General features: G+C 40.5%; 4 protein-coding genes across 6 annotated transcripts; 1 reads left to right on the top strand and 3 right to left on the bottom strand.

The window, feature by feature from the left end:
- Positions 1–26: 26 nt before the first annotated feature.
- LOC113590733 (nicotinamide N-methyltransferase-like) lies at positions 27–3185 on the bottom strand. Of its 3 annotated transcripts, XM_035534607.1 has the most exons (4): positions 2732–3185; positions 1767–2640; positions 1494–1701; positions 27–1342 (listed from the first exon to the last, which is right to left on the bottom strand). In XM_035534607.1, the coding sequence occupies exons 2-4, from the start codon at positions 2056–2058 to the stop codon at positions 889–891; spliced, it is 954 nt and encodes a 317-aa protein (XP_035390500.1). In that variant the 5' UTR covers positions 2059–2640; positions 2732–3185; the 3' UTR covers positions 27–888. The 3 variants fall into 3 exon arrangements, with proteins under 3 accessions (XP_035390500.1, XP_026886827.2, XP_026886828.2); XM_027031026.2 differs by having other exon boundaries at positions 1767–3185; XM_027031027.2 differs by having other exon boundaries at positions 27–1327; positions 1767–3183.
- Positions 3186–5965: 2780 nt separating this feature from the next.
- Positions 5966–8856, top strand: LOC118242751 (periodic tryptophan protein 2 homolog). The gene is made up of 7 exons (XM_035535102.1): positions 5966–6164; positions 6272–6403; positions 6679–6744; positions 7566–7784; positions 7945–8095; positions 8218–8292; positions 8512–8856. The coding sequence occupies exons 1-7, from the start codon at positions 5966–5968 to the stop codon at positions 8681–8683; spliced, it is 1014 nt and encodes a 337-aa protein (XP_035390995.1). The 3' UTR covers positions 8684–8856.
- A 286-nt stretch (positions 8857–9142) lies between these two features.
- Positions 9143–11175, bottom strand: LOC118242645 (nicotinamide N-methyltransferase-like). Its single transcript, XM_035534609.1, has 3 exons — positions 10983–11175; positions 10708–10915; positions 9143–10540 (listed from the first exon to the last, which is right to left on the bottom strand). Exons 1-3 carry the CDS (start codon positions 11137–11139, stop codon positions 10102–10104), a joined length of 804 nt encoding a protein of 267 aa, XP_035390502.1. The 5' UTR covers positions 11140–11175; the 3' UTR covers positions 9143–10101.
- Positions 11176–12309: 1134 nt separating this feature from the next.
- Positions 12310–14810, bottom strand: LOC118242644 (nicotinamide N-methyltransferase-like). Its single transcript, XM_035534608.1, has 4 exons — positions 14594–14810; positions 13623–14502; positions 13362–13554; positions 12310–13194 (listed from the first exon to the last, which is right to left on the bottom strand). The coding sequence occupies exons 2-4, from the start codon at positions 13918–13920 to the stop codon at positions 12765–12767; spliced, it is 921 nt and encodes a 306-aa protein (XP_035390501.1). The 5' UTR covers positions 13921–14502; positions 14594–14810; the 3' UTR covers positions 12310–12764.
- Positions 14811–15491: the final 681 nt, after the last annotated feature.

Below are 15491 nucleotides of genomic sequence, written 5' to 3'. Positions count from 1 at the left end.
AATGCTCATTTTCAATGTTCCTGATTTATTACACAGCATAAATGGTTTAATTTGAACTGTCCTTGGTCAGAAAATAGAACACACAGTTTCTCATATTTTAGACTTTATTGCATGTACAGAATATCAGGCATCTTTTGTCTTTTAAGCAAGAGAACAGCTCTCCAAAAACTAACCACACTGTTGCCATTTTTGGGTGGCGGGCATGATGTCCTACTGTCCAGACCACTGAGACTGATGAGTACACAATGTGGTGAAATTGTTGTACAACTCACTGAGGACTCATTTTCAGACCTCTGGTTTTCAAAGGGCTTCGATTCAGACTACTGGTGATGCAAGAAGGTGGTGAAAAAAGGGATATTCCACAGCAGGGGTGCAAGGTTAGAACTGCATTGTTATTGTGCTGTTGTAAACTGTAGGTGCTCAGTCATAGATACTCACTGAAAAGGCCCATTACTTTACTGTCACAAAATGTTTTTCACGGTAATGATGGTTTGAGCTATAGTTGCAAGTAGACCAGTTTTAAAGAGATATGCCTCAAAAAGTGATCTTTGTTCTAAAGCACAGTATTTCATAGGACGTCAGTAAATACAGAGTAGGAAATTATTAAACAAGTAAATTAATATTAAGGCCAAACAGGTCTATTGCACCCTGCCTCTAACAGACCAAACTCAAACCTTATGTTTCCAGTCATCAGATGATTTGCGATGAAACCTGGTTTGGAAACACTAATCATCTTAATTATAAATGTGCTTCATCTGGATTTTTTTGTTCAAAGTGAAACACCTTCTCCCTTTAACACAAAATAAGATCAAATTAATAATTTGAAAAAGTAACTTGGAAATCGAGGGGGAAAAAAAGTACACATTTTTTGAAAGTTTCCTTGAAACGTTACCCATCACATGTGTACGTAGCGGATTTCAGGGCAACAAGATGAAAAACAGCTTGAAAATCAGATACGATCTTCTTCCGATCTTGCGCTGGAAGTATGTTGAATTCATGGATGGTAAAACCTAAGTTTTCCAATATACTTTCAATGTTTGTCTTACTTAGGATTAGGCAGGAGAAGCGTTTTTCATTGACGTAGTAGAAAGTCTGACCTAAAACGCCAACCATCACAAGAATTCCACCGGGGCGCACCAGTGTCGCTACTCCACGAAGTGCCTTTCTGTAGGTCTCCAAGTCTTTGCATGCTGCTTCAAGACAAAGAGACGTTATCACGCACTCGGCTGGATCGATGTTGTGAGGATGGAAAGGATTTTCCAAGCGGACATCACATTTCAGCACTTGCTTCACCCGCTGTCTTAAGTTCACTTCCACATCGAATGGCCTAGTGGAATGGTTTCTGCTGTCAGTAAGGAAGTTACTTTGAGGCAAATCTTTGTCAGAAACTACGTTGACGCGCACAATTTCATACCCACATAATCAAAGTCAATAAAATGTTATGCAAAGCCATGGACCGTGTTTAAGGGTCTAAATTATCATTAATTACCTACCTTTTCCCCTCGATTGCACATACGTGTTGGATGATGGGATTCCAATCGAAACACCCTTCTTCGTTTTTCAACCATTTCACAATTTCTTTGCGATTGTTGTCAGCAAAATCTGATAGTACAATCTCCTGGAAGTACTCGCAAGCACTTATTATACTGTGAATTGTTGGTCCGCTGCCGACTTCAATGAGTCTTTGGCCTTTGTATTTACCTGAAAATGACACGCTTGAGTCAAAACCGATTCAAAAAGGTTATAACGTTTGCTAAAAGTCCTACCTGTTGAAAATGTCCGGCTTAGACATGCTAAGACGAAAGAAAGAAAATTCTCTTCTTCTTCGTGGCCTCGTGGACAAGAATAAAAGCTGTCGATATATGCCCTGGAATCAAAATGGACCTGATAGAATTCCCCTTCAGTAAAATGAGCGACTTCCTCCATTATATTTAGTGTATTCTCCAACAGTGACAGACAATCCCCGTTCACAGGCGTATAAAGCTGCGCTCGCTCTCTCTCTCTCTCTCTCGCAAACAAGGATGAAAAGAAACCGATCTTATTGAGATGGGAGGACATTGGAAGAACTCATTTGCGGTATTTAAACACTTCAGGAAGTGCGCGCTTTAGCTATTCACGGGCCAAGTCATCCGCGCTTTAAATACGAATACGACTATATGCGTGATTTTGCGGTATTTCGCTGCTCACAGCTATCTAACGATCTCTAAGCAAAGAGAAACAGATGCGTATTCTTTGAAGAGCTTTGATGACGACACACTTTTACTACAGTTACATGTACAAAATACAGTTTACTTGACTGAACTAGCTTACTTGCATAATTGGATTACACAATTGATAATATATTTAAACAGCTTAATACGCATTGTGCAACATGCTTTTTCTATATAAGGTTTCTCAGAAGTTTATTATTAGTAGGCAGAGGAGAGACAGTATAATGAGGCGACCCTTCTGGCGCGTTTTGTAGTAGAGTACTATCGGGCTTTTAAAAGGCAGAAGGTGTAGTCTGGATGCGTCAGGTGGGAGACTGCAATACCAACCAGAAAATTCTGCCAGAATGTAAACTTTTGTAGGATGTGTAGTTCAGGAGTGCAGGAATGTATAATGCGTCACAGCCTGGTATGGGAGCTGCACTGCCCTCAACTGCAAAACATTGCAGAGTATAGTGTTCAGTGCCCAGAAGATCACAGGGATTGAGCTTCCCTCCATCCAGATTATTTATGCAGCACACTACCTGAGCAGGCTGAGGAAAAAGATCCAAGACTCCAGTCACCTGAGCCACTCCCTCTTCTCCCTTTGGGTAGCCGCAGTACCAAAAGCTCGGATCAGTTGGATCAAAGACAGTATGTTCCACCAGGCTGCTGAACTCCACAGATGTCAACACAAATGTTACTGATCCCATCATGCAACCATGCACATTCCCATGTTGACTATGTAGTTTAGATGATTTATTACTTTAATTATTAGACCTTTATGTACAATTTATGCAAAGCATACACCTGCACAGCATTTATCGCAAAATGACCAGTGTCTTTGTAGTGTATTGTATAGCGTTTATTGTACAGCATGTATTGTGGAGTGTGTACTGTAGTGTCCACTGTATTACACAGCTTGTATATTCCTTGTATGTGTATTGTGTTGTAACTACACTGCCGTGTGGACCTCGTGCTTTTCACTCACATGGCTTGTGATGCGACAGTAAAAGGAATTGGATTTGAACAAGGCATTTTTTTGCATCAAATTTTTTATTTGACCACTTTTTAGACTCCTGCAACAGTGCATTTGTAAACTTACACTATGGACTCCTGAATTTATGTGCTGTCAATCAAACCTTTACACATTTATTGAGGATGCCGTGGCAGAAGCCATCAAATGTGTTTCTGCTCATCTTAATCTCCATCACAAGAACTCCCTTTGCATATTCTACAATTTATTTTTGCCTTTCGTGCTTACATAGTAATGAACTGGACTCTCACAATAATGAATTTGCATCGACTATTTATGGATATTTGTAGGTGGCAACAGGGCAGGATAAAGAGGCTCATTCATCTACAAACTTTTCCAGATCATGCCCACACACACCCCCACACCGAGAGCCAGCGAGCACGGCCTTCCTAAAGCAGCTGTTTCTAAAGCACATCTGACTTACAGATAGATACTACTGTGAAAAAATGAAATGTCAAGATGTAAATACCAGAACCTTTAATGAAGAGAGCACACCATTTTAACTTCCATCAATTACAACATTAGAGTGATTTATGCAAAATCTAGATAACATTCACAGCAAGACAACAAAAGAGTATGAGGGGATCAGTAATACTGGCCACTGCTATGCTTTATAACAGTGTAAGGGTCAGTTCAAGTATGTTGGAAAAAATAAATAATTAAAAATATCAGTAATTTAGATTGAAGATACTCTCTCAAAAATGTCCCTTTACAAATCTATAGTAAATTACACAAAAAAAGAAGACCTTCAGTAACTCTACAAACTGTTTGGCTCTGTGTAAAAGGAAGTGCAATGTGAACATTTTACATCACTGTTACTGACATGTTAATTGGCACTGTGCTTAATCAAAAAAATGAGGAGGGGGAAAAAGGGGAAAGTGATCATGTGTAACATACACACGACACACCAAAATGGAGCAGAACATCTTAACTCCAAAGTTTAACTTGTTCCAGTTTCTATCTGAGATACAAATAGAAAGGTGGAAAATGTCACTTAACAAAATTATACCATTAAACTTCCAGCAGTTTTGGAGGCTTCCTCAAGACAGCAACTTAACAGCATAACAATACCGTCTGTTTGAACTCCCTCAACAGTAACGAATCATCTTAAAAACAAAAAACAATAAGACGGCGGTTGTTACACCAGTGGTAGTGATGCCATTAGCTGAAGCACCACTTAAAGAAAGCACAACTAGTAGTGTCTAGGGACTAAGGACTGGTAATAATTCAATTATGATGAGGCGACAGCTCTAATGACTATGAAAAGTAATGCCATTCATTACTCCTACTGCCACAGGTACCACTAAAATATAAAATTAAACAAAAATTAAGAAAACAAAATCTAAACAAATTAAACCAATAAAAGTGTAAGAGGCACAAATGGCTCTCTGTTAGGAGGAAATTGTACTTACTGTACTACTAACTTTTAAAAAAACAAAAAGAACTGAACATTTTAATGGTGTCATTACCTGTAATCTTCTGGCAGGGAGAACAGAACATTGACTCAAAATACCATACCAGTACTTTAATATTGTTTGTGTATCAGCCAAATTGATAGATGTACACATTTTGTGCATATTCATCATATGGACAGTTCTTGATGTGTTTGCAGAAGCTGTCCCTTGACCTATAGCCAGTTTCACTCATTTTTGTAGTCCTAATAATGTTGGCATGACTGGTCCTAGACTGGCGCAAATTGTATCCACAGTGTTTTGGATCAAGGATATCTGATGCTATTGTGTATAATTCACTATACCTTCTCAGTAGGTTAAACTGCATAAAATTCTTAAATAAAAGAAAAGTTTACAAAAGGATTAAACTTCCTTTATACAGTGCAGTACATAAGTATGGCAAATAAGTTTTAGTAAAGTGCTCCAAAACGTTGATCTCTTTCACAGATTTATGAAAAATAGTGATCTCTAATGCTATGGTTAGTTGCTTCAAATTCACAAACATAGTACGGCGGAGAGGAAGGTGTTGAGTGTTCTCCGCAACTCTGAACGCAGGTAAGCAGAGACTAAACGGCACAAGCAGCTGCTCGCTTTCAGTGTTTCTCTAGAGTTCAAAATGTAGACAAAGGCCCAACGCACAGTCAACATGACTTCTTATTGTATACATCACCAACTAACAGAAAAGGATCTCTGATGGTACAGAGCAGAGAGAGACAGGTAAAACAAACAAAGAACACCCCCCCCCAAACAACAAACCCACCTCTGCAAGAATCAATCATCACAGTTTGCTACTACGGTAAGTTACATACACATATAGGGAGTGGGGGATGAATTCCTGTTTTGTTTATAGCTCATATAAAGAGGTTTGTAAAGGTTTGGGAAAAGTTTTCCAACTGCTGCAAACAGATGGCCTCACAGTTATGGATGGAATGTCCGTGGATGTGTTACCATAGCGATAGGACACTGGACCTTTGAGTTGAGACCCTGTTGTCTTCCACCATTTTCCAACTTGGAAGAGGATTCGAGTTTATTTGTGGCCTGTTTTAAAAATAATAAATAATTGTTTTATTGTGTTATCTGAAGGGGAGAAATATTTTTTTAAACCATAAATGGTTTGCTTAATGAACAACTCAAAGAACAGTGGCAGCATTTTAAAAGAACCAGAGGTCTAAAATGGAAAGTTAAAATAGGGAATCAATTAAGGAAGCTCAACAGAGGAATTCCGAGCATGAAAAGTGACAAAGGAAGAGAATGCAGTGTCTTTCAGGAGACTGGTGGGATGTAGGCAGGAGATGGACACAGAGCAGGGCATGAGATACAAATTCAAACATCTGCCCAGCATTTCCACACGCACATGCCCAGCCCCAAACGGTGCACTCGCAGGCCTGCAGTCCACAACAGCACACAAGCACCGCAAGCCTGTAGACCTGTCCCAGTTCTCATTCTGGCAATTAAAGGTGTGCTCACTATGTGTCCTTACTGCACCCTTTGGTAAGGACCCCCACGATGCGGGCTCAGTAGTGAGATACAGATGAGGATCAATTAGACCAATCTCCCAGTCATCTGAGTATTGTAAATTTCCATACACTAGTAACTTAACTCTCATGTGTCACTGTGTCAGGAGTTCTTGGACAGGCGTAAAATGACGGAGTTTGGTAGCCTGGCACTAGTGGACGAAGGTGCAGGAGATGGCGACGGAGTTGAACTCCGCCTGCCTGGAGTCAGGAGAGGTAAAAGGACTCTTGCTGTTCATTATGTCTGCTGTCATGGTGGTTGTCAATACGTACTAGTAGTGTTGCATGGTTAAAGAGGGCAGTATAAGGCACTGCAATCAGATGTTTAGGATTGCTTATTCTAGTCCTGAAAGGTCATTTCTGATGGGAATCCACAACAATGATCTAATCTATTCCAAGATTAAGAGTAATCTGTTCTGAAGATGAACCCAGAGTCACCACTTAAGATGTTGTGTTTGTGGGGAAATCCAACTTTCTCTCACCTCTCCCAGGCGACATGAGCTCCCGTCACTTTAAGCCAGAGATTCGTGTTACCTCTCTCCACTTCTCCCCCACTGGTAAGTAATCCTTAGATCCTTATATAAAACAGATTAACCATTTATTAGGTATACCTATCTATTAGGTGTATCCAGTACTGTTGCACCTCTTTAGACCTTTAGAATGGCATGAAGTCTACAAAATGGGGCATGTGATGTTCAGATCAGTCGTGTTATTCAGCTGTTTTTGATTGGGTATCAGGCACACCCAGTGTAAGGCAGAAGAACATTGCCAACATCCGCAAACTTCCACCACTGTCCTGTACTGCTGTCACCAAACAGGAAGAGTCCATGAACTGGCTCCGTGGACATCATTCACACCAAATTCTGATCTGATGCACCAATAATCATCACTGCTCTAACCAAACAATTATTTCCACTCCTCAGAGGTCCAGTTCTGATGCAGCTGTGGCTTCTTAAGATTTACTTTCCTGTTTTTCACAGACATCAACTCTTGATATTGTTGCTGTGATGACTTTTTTGGTTCAAAGTTTAGTAGGTGATGCGTTGTGAGAGCTTGTGCTCACCAATGTTAAATTGTAACGTGATGTGCCTGGTAGTGGCCTGTTTTTTCATTCTTTGATCCCTCTTATCTGCCAGCAGTTTTCGTACAGACGATTACAGCTCACTTCTGGTTTTTGTTTTTCGCAGCACTCCTAGTAGAACCAGTTGAGTGTGAAATGTCCAGATTATACCAGGGATCAGTCATGTTGGACAGCTTGTTGGAATGTTGCAATTTGTTCCACTCCATGCATATGGTGTTCAAATTGGGGTAAATCAGTCAATAACACAATGAGAGATTCCTGTCAGTTAACAATATGATATTCCTCTGCACCAATAAGGGCGCAGCTGGGCCACAGCCTCCATGGAGGGATTGCTCGTCTACTCCCTAGACACCTCGCTGGTGTTTGACCCCTATGACCTGGACATGGACGTTACACCAGTCAGCGTACGTCATCAGTTGAAGAAGAAGGAATGGACATCAGCCATTGTGCTAGCTTTTCACCTGAATGGGACCAGTTTAATTAGAGAAGTGCTGGAATCTGTGCCTTACAACCAAAGTATGTGCAACTTGTAATATTTCAGTATGTACTTAGTCATAAATTTCATGGTCATTTTCAGAACTTCTTTAGATACTGCTTAAACTTTGCTGTTTATTTTGACAGGCACATGTATGTGTATATCCTTTTTTTAGTTATGGTATCATTTTTGATCGTTTAGCGGAATTGGTATCCAGCTCACTGCCAGATGTTTATGTGGAGAAGTTGCTGGACTTTGTGGCCTCATCTCTGGAGAAGTCCAGACATCTGCAGTTCTACCTCACATGGGCCCAGAACCTCCTCACCTTGCATGGGCAGAAGCTCAAGAGCAGGTCAGACGAAACCAGGGTGTACATTTCTCCAAATGCCAGAAATAACACACAAACTCTACCATATAACCACCTTCATAGTCCTCTACAATTTGATTTGAGCATGCACTACATTTGATCAACAGGTCATCAGCAATACTCACAACCATTCAGCAGCTGTTGAAGAGCATCCAGAGGCACCACGATTACCTGTCCAAACTGTAAGTCCATCTCCTCCAATCACATACGCAATGCTATACACACAGAAATGGAAATAAGGTGTACCAGTCACTGGTCTTAATTTTGATTAACTTTCGGCCATGCTCGAACAACACAATTGTTTGATCATCTTTCATTGTATGCAGTATGATGTAATGTTTGGCTGAACTACTACTTTAAGTAACGTCTAAACCAAAGCTCTTTTCTCTTCCCCTTGCCAGCTGCGACTGGAACATATACACCATCCGCTACACCGCGGCCCTGGCCAAACAGAGAGGGATGAAGAGGACCGCAACAGACTGTCTCGTCGATGAAGAGGTGGACGAGGCAGAGGTCATGGACTCGGAGGACGAAGAGGAGGATATGAGTGATCCAGTCATAGTGGAAAGCTAATACTCCTCCAGACCCCAGCAACCACCCAAACCTACATCAGAATGACATGGGTAACCAGCAGAATGTGGGCCAACACAGAACTGTAGGGTTTGACTGGGAAGATTGAGGATGATGCCTTGTTTGGTTATTTAGAAGGGAGGTCTAATGAACATTCACCTACATGCAAAGTAAAATTGGATCTGTTTATATTTTATATACATTGATTAACTTTACTGATACTCATCAAGGATTTGGTACTGTATGATAAGTTGTCTGTGAAAAGTAATTAAAAATACTGAAAAGAACCTTCTTTCTAAGCAGCTGAACTCAAATAATAATGAGCTTAAATATTATATTAATGCTCATTTTCAATGTTCCTGATTTATTACACAGCATAAATGGTTTAATTTGAACTGTCCTTGGTCAGAAAATAGAACACACAGTTTCTCATATTTTAGATTTTATTGCATGTACAGAATATCAGGCTTCTTTTGTCTTTTAGGCAAGAGAACAGCTCTCCAAAAACTAACCACACTGTTAAATGTTGCCATTTTTGGGATGGCGGGCATGATGTCCTACTGTCCAGACCACTGAGACTGATGAGTACACAATGTGGTGAAATTGTTGTACAACTCACTGAGGACTCATTTTCAGACCTCTGGTTTTCAAAGGGCTTCGATTCAGACCACTGGTGATGCAAGAAGGTGGTGGGAAAAGGGATATTCCACAGCAGGGGTGCAAGATTAGAACTGGAGCTAAACCCAACACACCTGATCCAGTTTATGAAGTCCTTCAGTAATATCACAATATTAGATCCAGGTGTGCTGGTCGGAGTTGGATCTAAACTATGTAGGACTGTAGCTCTCTAGGACTGGACTTGGGCAGCCCTATTCAAGTGATATTCTAACTACATGGACACACTTAAGATTGAAAACCTTTTAACTTGCATTGTTATTGTGCTGTTGTAAACTGTAGGTGCATAGATACTCACTGAAAAGGCCCATTACTTTACTGTCACAAAATGTTTTTCACTGTAATGATGGTTTGAGCTATAATTGCAAGTAGACCAGTTTTAAAGAGATATGCCTCAAAAAGTGATCTTTGTTCTGAAGCACAATATTTCATAGGATGTCAGTAAATACAGAGTAGGAAATTATTAAACAAGTAAATCAATATTAAGGCCAAACAGGTCTATTGCACCCTGCCTCTAACAGAGCAAAGTCAAACCTTATGTTTCCAGTCATCAGATGATTTGCGATGAAACCTGGTTTGGAAACACTAATCATCTTAATTATAAATGTGCTTCATCTGGATTTTTTGTTCAAAATGAAACACCTTCTCCCTTTAACACAAAATAAGATCAAATTAATAATTTGAAAAAGTAATTTGGAAATCGAGGGGAAAAAAAGTACACATTTTTTGAAAGTTTCCTTGAAACGTTACCCATCACATGTGTACGTAGCGGATTTCAGGGCAACAAGATGAAAAACAGCTTGAAAATCAGATACGATCTTCTTCCGATCTTGCGCTGGAAGTATGTTGAATTCATGGATGGTAAAACCTAAGTTTTCCAATATACTTTCAATGTTTGTCTTACTTAGGATTAGGCAGGAGAAGCGTTTTTCATTGACGTAGTAGAAAGTCTGACCTAAAACGCCAACCATCACAAGAATTCCACCGGGGCGCACCAGTGTCGCTACTCCACGAAGTGCCTTTCTGTAGGTCTCCAAGTCTTTGCATGCTGCTTCAAGACAAAGAGACGTTATCACGCACTCGGCTGGATCGATGTTGTGAGGATGGAAAGGATTTTCCAAGCGGACATCACATTTCAGCACTTGCTTCACCCGCTGTCTTAAGTTCACTTCCACATCGAATGGCCTAGTGGAATGGTTTCTGCTGTCAGTAAAGTTACTTTGAGGCAAATCTTTGTCAGAAACTACGTTGACGCGCACAATTTCATACCCACATAATCAAAGTCAATAAAATGTTATGCAAAGCCATGGACCGTGTTTAAGGGCCTAAATTATCATTAATTAATTACCTACCTTTTCCCCTCGATTGCACATACGTGTTGGATGATGGGATTCCAATCGAAACACCCTTCTTCGTTTTTCAACCATTTCACAATTTCTTTGCGATTGTTGTCAGCAAAATCTGATAGTACAATCTCCTGGAAGTACTCGCAAGCACTTATTATACTGTGAATTGTTGGTCCGTTGCCGACTTCAATGAGTCTTTGGCCTTTGTATTTACCTGAAAATGACACGCTTGAGTCAAAACCGATTCAAAAAGTTATTATAACGTTTGCTAAAAGTCCTACCTGTTGAAAATGTCCGGCTTAGACATGCTAAGACGAAAGAAAGAAAATTCTCTTCTTCGTGGCCTCGTGGACAAAAATAAAAGTTGTCGATATATGCCCTGGAATCAAAATGGACCTGATAGAATTCCCCTTCAGTAAAATGAGCGACTTCCTCCATTATATTTAGTGTATTCTCCAGCAGTGACAGACAATCCCCGTTCACAGGTATATAAAGCTGCCTCTCTCTCTCTCTCTCTCTCTCTCTCTCTCTCTCTCTCTCTCTCTCTCTCTCTCTCTCTCTCTCTCTCTCTCTCTCTCTCTCTCTCTCTCTCTCTCTCTCTCTCTCTCTCTCTCTCTCTCTCTCTCTCTCTCTCTCTCTCTCTCTCTCTCTCTCTCTCTCTCTCTCTCTCTCTCTCTCTCTCTCTCTCTCTCTCTCTCTCTCTCTCTCTCTGATCGGGGGGACACTCCAAGAACTCATTTACGGTATTTAAACACTTCAGGAAGTGCGCGCTTTACCTATTGACGGCCCAAGTCATCCGCGCATTAAATACGAATACCACTATATGCATGATTTTACGCTATTTCGCTGCTCACCACTATCTAACCATCTCTAAGCAAAGAGAAACAGATGCGTATTCTTTCAAGAGCTTTGATGACGACACACTTTTACTACAGTTACATGTACAAAATACATTTACTTGACTGAACTAGCTTACTTGCATAATTGGATTACACCATTGATAATATATTTAAACAGTTTAATACGCATTGTGCAACATGCTTTTTCTATATAAGGTTTCTCAGAAGTTTATTATTAGTAGGCAGAGGAGAGACAGTATAATGAGGCGACCCTTCTGGCGCGTAGAGTACTACTATCGGGCTTTTAAAAGGCAGAAGGTGTAGTCTGGATGCGTCAGGTGGGAGACTGCAATACCAACCAAAAAATTCTGCCAGAATGTAAACTTTTGTAGGATGTGTAGTTCAGGAGTGCAGGAGTGTATAATGCGTCACAGCCTGGTATGGGAGCTGCACTGCCCTCAACTGCAAAGCACTACAGAGTATAGTGTTCAGTGCCCAGAAGATCACAGGGATTGAGCTTCCCTCCATCCAGATTATTTATGCAGCACACTACCTGAGCAGGCTGAGGAAAAAGATCCAAGACTCCAGTCACCTGAGCCACTCCCTCTTCTCCCTTTGGGTAGATCTAAACTATGTAGGACTGTAGATCTCTAGGACTGGACTTGGGCAGCCCTATTCAAGTGATATTCTAACTACATGGACACACTTAAGATGGAAAACCTTTTAACTTGCATTGTTATTGTGCTGTTGTAAACTGTAGGTGCATAGATACTCACTGAAAAGGCCCATTACTGTCACAAAATGTTTTTCACTGTAATGATGGTTTGAGCTATAGTTGCAAGTAGACCAGTTTTAAAGAGATATGCCTCAAAAAGTGATCTTTGTTCTGAAGCACAGTATTTCATAGGACATCAGTAAATACAGAGTAGGAAATTATTAAACAAGTAAATCAATATTAAGGCCAAACAGGTCTATTGCACCCTGCCTCTAACAGAGCAAAGTCAAACCTTGTTTCCAGTCATCAGGTGTTTTGCGATGAAACCTGGTTTGGAAACACTAATCATCTTAATTATAAATGTGCTTCATCTGGATTTTTTGTTCAAAATGAAACACCTTCTCCCTTTAACACAAAATAAGATCAAATTAATAATTTGAAAAAGTAATTTGGAATTCGAGGGGAAAAAAAGTACACATTTTTTGAAAGTTTCCTTGAAACGTTACCCATCATGTGTACGTAGCGGATTTCAGGGCAACAAGATGAAAAACAGCTTGAAAATCAGATACGATCTTCTTCCGATCTTGCGCTGGAAGTATGTTGAATTCATGGATGGTAAAACCTAAGTTTTCCAATATACTTTCAATGTTTGGCTTACTTAGGATTAGGCAGGAGAAGCGTTTTTCATTGACGTAGTAGAAAGTCTGACCTAAAACGCCAACCATCACAAGAATTCCACCGGGGCGCACCAGTGTCGCTACTCCACGAAGTGCCTTTCTGTAGGTCTCCAAGTCTTTGCATGCTGCTTCAAGACAAAGAGACGTTATCACGCACTCGGCTGGATCGATGTTGTGAGGATGGAAAGGATTTTCCAAGCGGACATCACATTTCAGCACTTGCTTCACCCGCTGTCTTAAGTTCACTTCCACATCGAATGGCCTAGTGGAATGGTTTCTGCTGTCAGTAAAGTTACTTTGAGGCAAATCTTTGTCAGAAACTACGTTGACGCGCACAATTTCATACCCACATAATCAAAGCCAATAAAATGTTATGCAAAGCCATGGACCGTGTTTAAGGGCCTAAATTATCATTAATTAATTACCTACTTTTTCCCCTCGATTGCACATACGTGTTGGATGATGGGATACCAATCGTTTTTCAACCATTTCACAATTTCTTTGCGATTGTTGTCAGCAAAATCTGATTGTACTATCTCCTGGAAGTACTCGCAAGCACTTATTATACTGTGAATTGTTGGTCCGCTGCCGACTTCAATGAGTCTTTGGCCTTTGTATTTACCTGAAAATGACACGCTTGAGTCAAAACCGATTCAAAAAAGTTATTATAACGTTTGCTAAAAGTCCTACCTGTTGAAAATGTCCGGCTTAGACATGCTAAGACGAAAGAAAGAAAATTCTCTTCTTCTTCGTGGCCTCGTGGCCAAGAATAAAAGTTGTCGATATATGCCCTGGAATCAAAATGGACCTGATAGAATTCCCCTTCAGTAAAATGAGCGACTTCCTCCATTATATTTAGTGTATTCTCCAACAGTGACAGACAATCCCCGTTCACAGGCGTATAAAGCTGCGCTCGCTCTCTCTCTCTCTCTCTCTCTCTCGCAAACAAGGATGAAAAGAAACCGATCTTATTGAGATGGGAGGACATTGGAAGAACTCATTTGCGGTATTTAAACACTTCAGGAAGTGCGCGCTTTAGCTATTCACGGGCCAAGTCATCCGCGCTTTAAATACGAATACGACTATATGCGTGATTTTACGGTATTTCGCTGCTCACCGCTATCTAACGATCTCTAAGCAAAGAGAAACAGATGCGTATTCTTTGAAGAGCTTTGATGACGACACACTTTTACTACAGTTACATGTACAAAATACAGTTTACTTGACTGAACTAGCTTACTTGCATAATTGGATTACACAATTGATAATATATTTAAACAGCTTAATACGCATTGTGCAACATGCTTTTTCTATATAAGGTTTCTCAGAAGTTTATTATTAGTAGGCAGAGGAGAGACAGTATAATGAGGCGACCCTTCTGGCGCGTTTTGTAGTAGAGTACTATCGGGCTTTTAAAAGGCAGAAGGTGTAGTCTGGATGCGTCAGGTGGGAGACTGCAATACCAACCAGAAAATTCTGCCAGAATGTAAACTTTTGTAGGATGTGTAGTTCAGGAGTGCAGGAATGTATAATGCGTCACAGCCTGGTATGGGAGCTGCACTGCCCTCAACTGCAAAACATTGCAGAGTATAGTGTTCAGTGCCCAGAAGATCACAGGGATTGAGCTTCCCTCCATCCAGATTATTTATGCAGCACACTACCTGAGCAGGCTGAGGAAAAAGATCCAAGACTCCAGTCACCTGAGCCACTCCCTCTTCTCCCTTTGGGTAGCCGCAGTACCAAAAGCTCGGATCAGTTGGATCAAAGACAGTATGTTCCACCAGGCTGCTAAACTCCACAGATGTCAACACAAATGTTACTGATCCCATCATGCAACCATGCACATTCCCATGTTGACTATGTAGTTTAGATGATTTATTACTTTAATTATTAGACCTTTATGTACAATTTACCCAAAGCATACACCTGCACAGCATTTATCGCAAAATGACCAGTGTCTTTGTAGTGTATTGTATAGCGTTTATTGTACAGCATGTATTGTGGAGTGTGTACTGTAGTGTCCACTGTATTACACAGCTTGTATATTCCTTGTATGTGTATTGTGTTGTAACTACACTGCCGTGTGGACCTCGTGCTTTTCACTCACATGGCTTGTGATGCGACAGTAAAAGGAATTGGATTTGAACAAGGCATTTCTTTGCATCAAATTTTTTATTTGACCACTTTTTAGACTCCTGCAACAGTGCATTTGTAAACTTACACTATGGACTCCTGAATTTATGTGCTGTCAATCAAACCTTTACACATTTATTGAGGATGCCGTGGCAGAAGCCATCAAATGTGTTTCTGCTCATCTTAATCTCCATCACAAGAACTCCCTTTGCATATTCTACAATTTATTTTTGCCTTTCGTGCTTACATAGTAATGAACTGGACTCTCACAATAATGAATTTGCATCGACTATTTATGGATATTTGTAGGTGGCAACAGGGCAGGATAAAGAGGCTCATTCATCTACAAACTTTTCCAGATCATGCCCACACACACCCCCACACCGAGAGCCAGCGAGCACGGCCTTCCTAAAGCAGCTGTTTCTA

The sequence above is a fragment of the Electrophorus electricus genome, chromosome 16 (assembly GCF_013358815.1).
Source record: "Electrophorus electricus isolate fEleEle1 chromosome 16, fEleEle1.pri, whole genome shotgun sequence".
Lineage (NCBI taxonomy): Eukaryota > Metazoa > Chordata > Actinopteri > Gymnotiformes > Gymnotidae > Electrophorus > Electrophorus electricus.
Note: the sequence above shows the minus strand (reverse complement) of the source record. Positions and strands in the feature narration are given on the sequence as shown.

Coding starts and splice junctions, on each gene's coding strand:
- LOC113590733 (XM_027031026.2), bottom strand. CDS start 2,058: ATGTCCTCCCATCTCAATAAGATCGGTTTCTTTTCATCCTTGTTTGCG. Junction 1,702..1,766: donor AAGCCGGACATTTTCAACAG/GTAGGACTTTTA, acceptor TGTCATTTTCAG/GTAAATACAAAGGCCAAAGA. Junction 1,343..1,493: donor TGTGCAATCGAGGGGAAAAG/GTAGGTAATTAA, acceptor TACTGACAGCAG/AAACCATTCCACTAGGCCAT.
- LOC118242751 (XM_035535102.1), top strand. CDS start 5,966: ATGGACACAGAGCAGGGCATGAGATACAAATTCAAACATCTGCCCAGC. Junction 6,745..7,565: donor TCTCCACTTCTCCCCCACTG/GTAAGTAATCCT, acceptor TGCACCAATAAG/GGCGCAGCTGGGCCACAGCC. Junction 8,096..8,217: donor GGGCAGAAGCTCAAGAGCAG/GTCAGACGAAAC, acceptor TTTGATCAACAG/GTCATCAGCAATACTCACAA.
- LOC118242645 (XM_035534609.1), bottom strand. CDS start 11,139: ATGGAGGAAGTCGCTCATTTTACTGAAGGGGAATTCTATCAGGTCCAT. Junction 10,916..10,982: donor AAGCCGGACATTTTCAACAG/GTAGGACTTTTA, acceptor TGTCATTTTCAG/GTAAATACAAAGGCCAAAGA. Junction 10,541..10,707: donor TGTGCAATCGAGGGGAAAAG/GTAGGTAATTAA, acceptor CCATTCCACTAG/GCCATTCGATGTGGAAGTGA.
- LOC118242644 (XM_035534608.1), bottom strand. CDS start 13,920: ATGTCCTCCCATCTCAATAAGATCGGTTTCTTTTCATCCTTGTTTGCG. Junction 13,555..13,622: donor AAGCCGGACATTTTCAACAG/GTAGGACTTTTA, acceptor TGTCATTTTCAG/GTAAATACAAAGGCCAAAGA. Junction 13,195..13,361: donor TGTGCAATCGAGGGGAAAAA/GTAGGTAATTAA, acceptor CCATTCCACTAG/GCCATTCGATGTGGAAGTGA.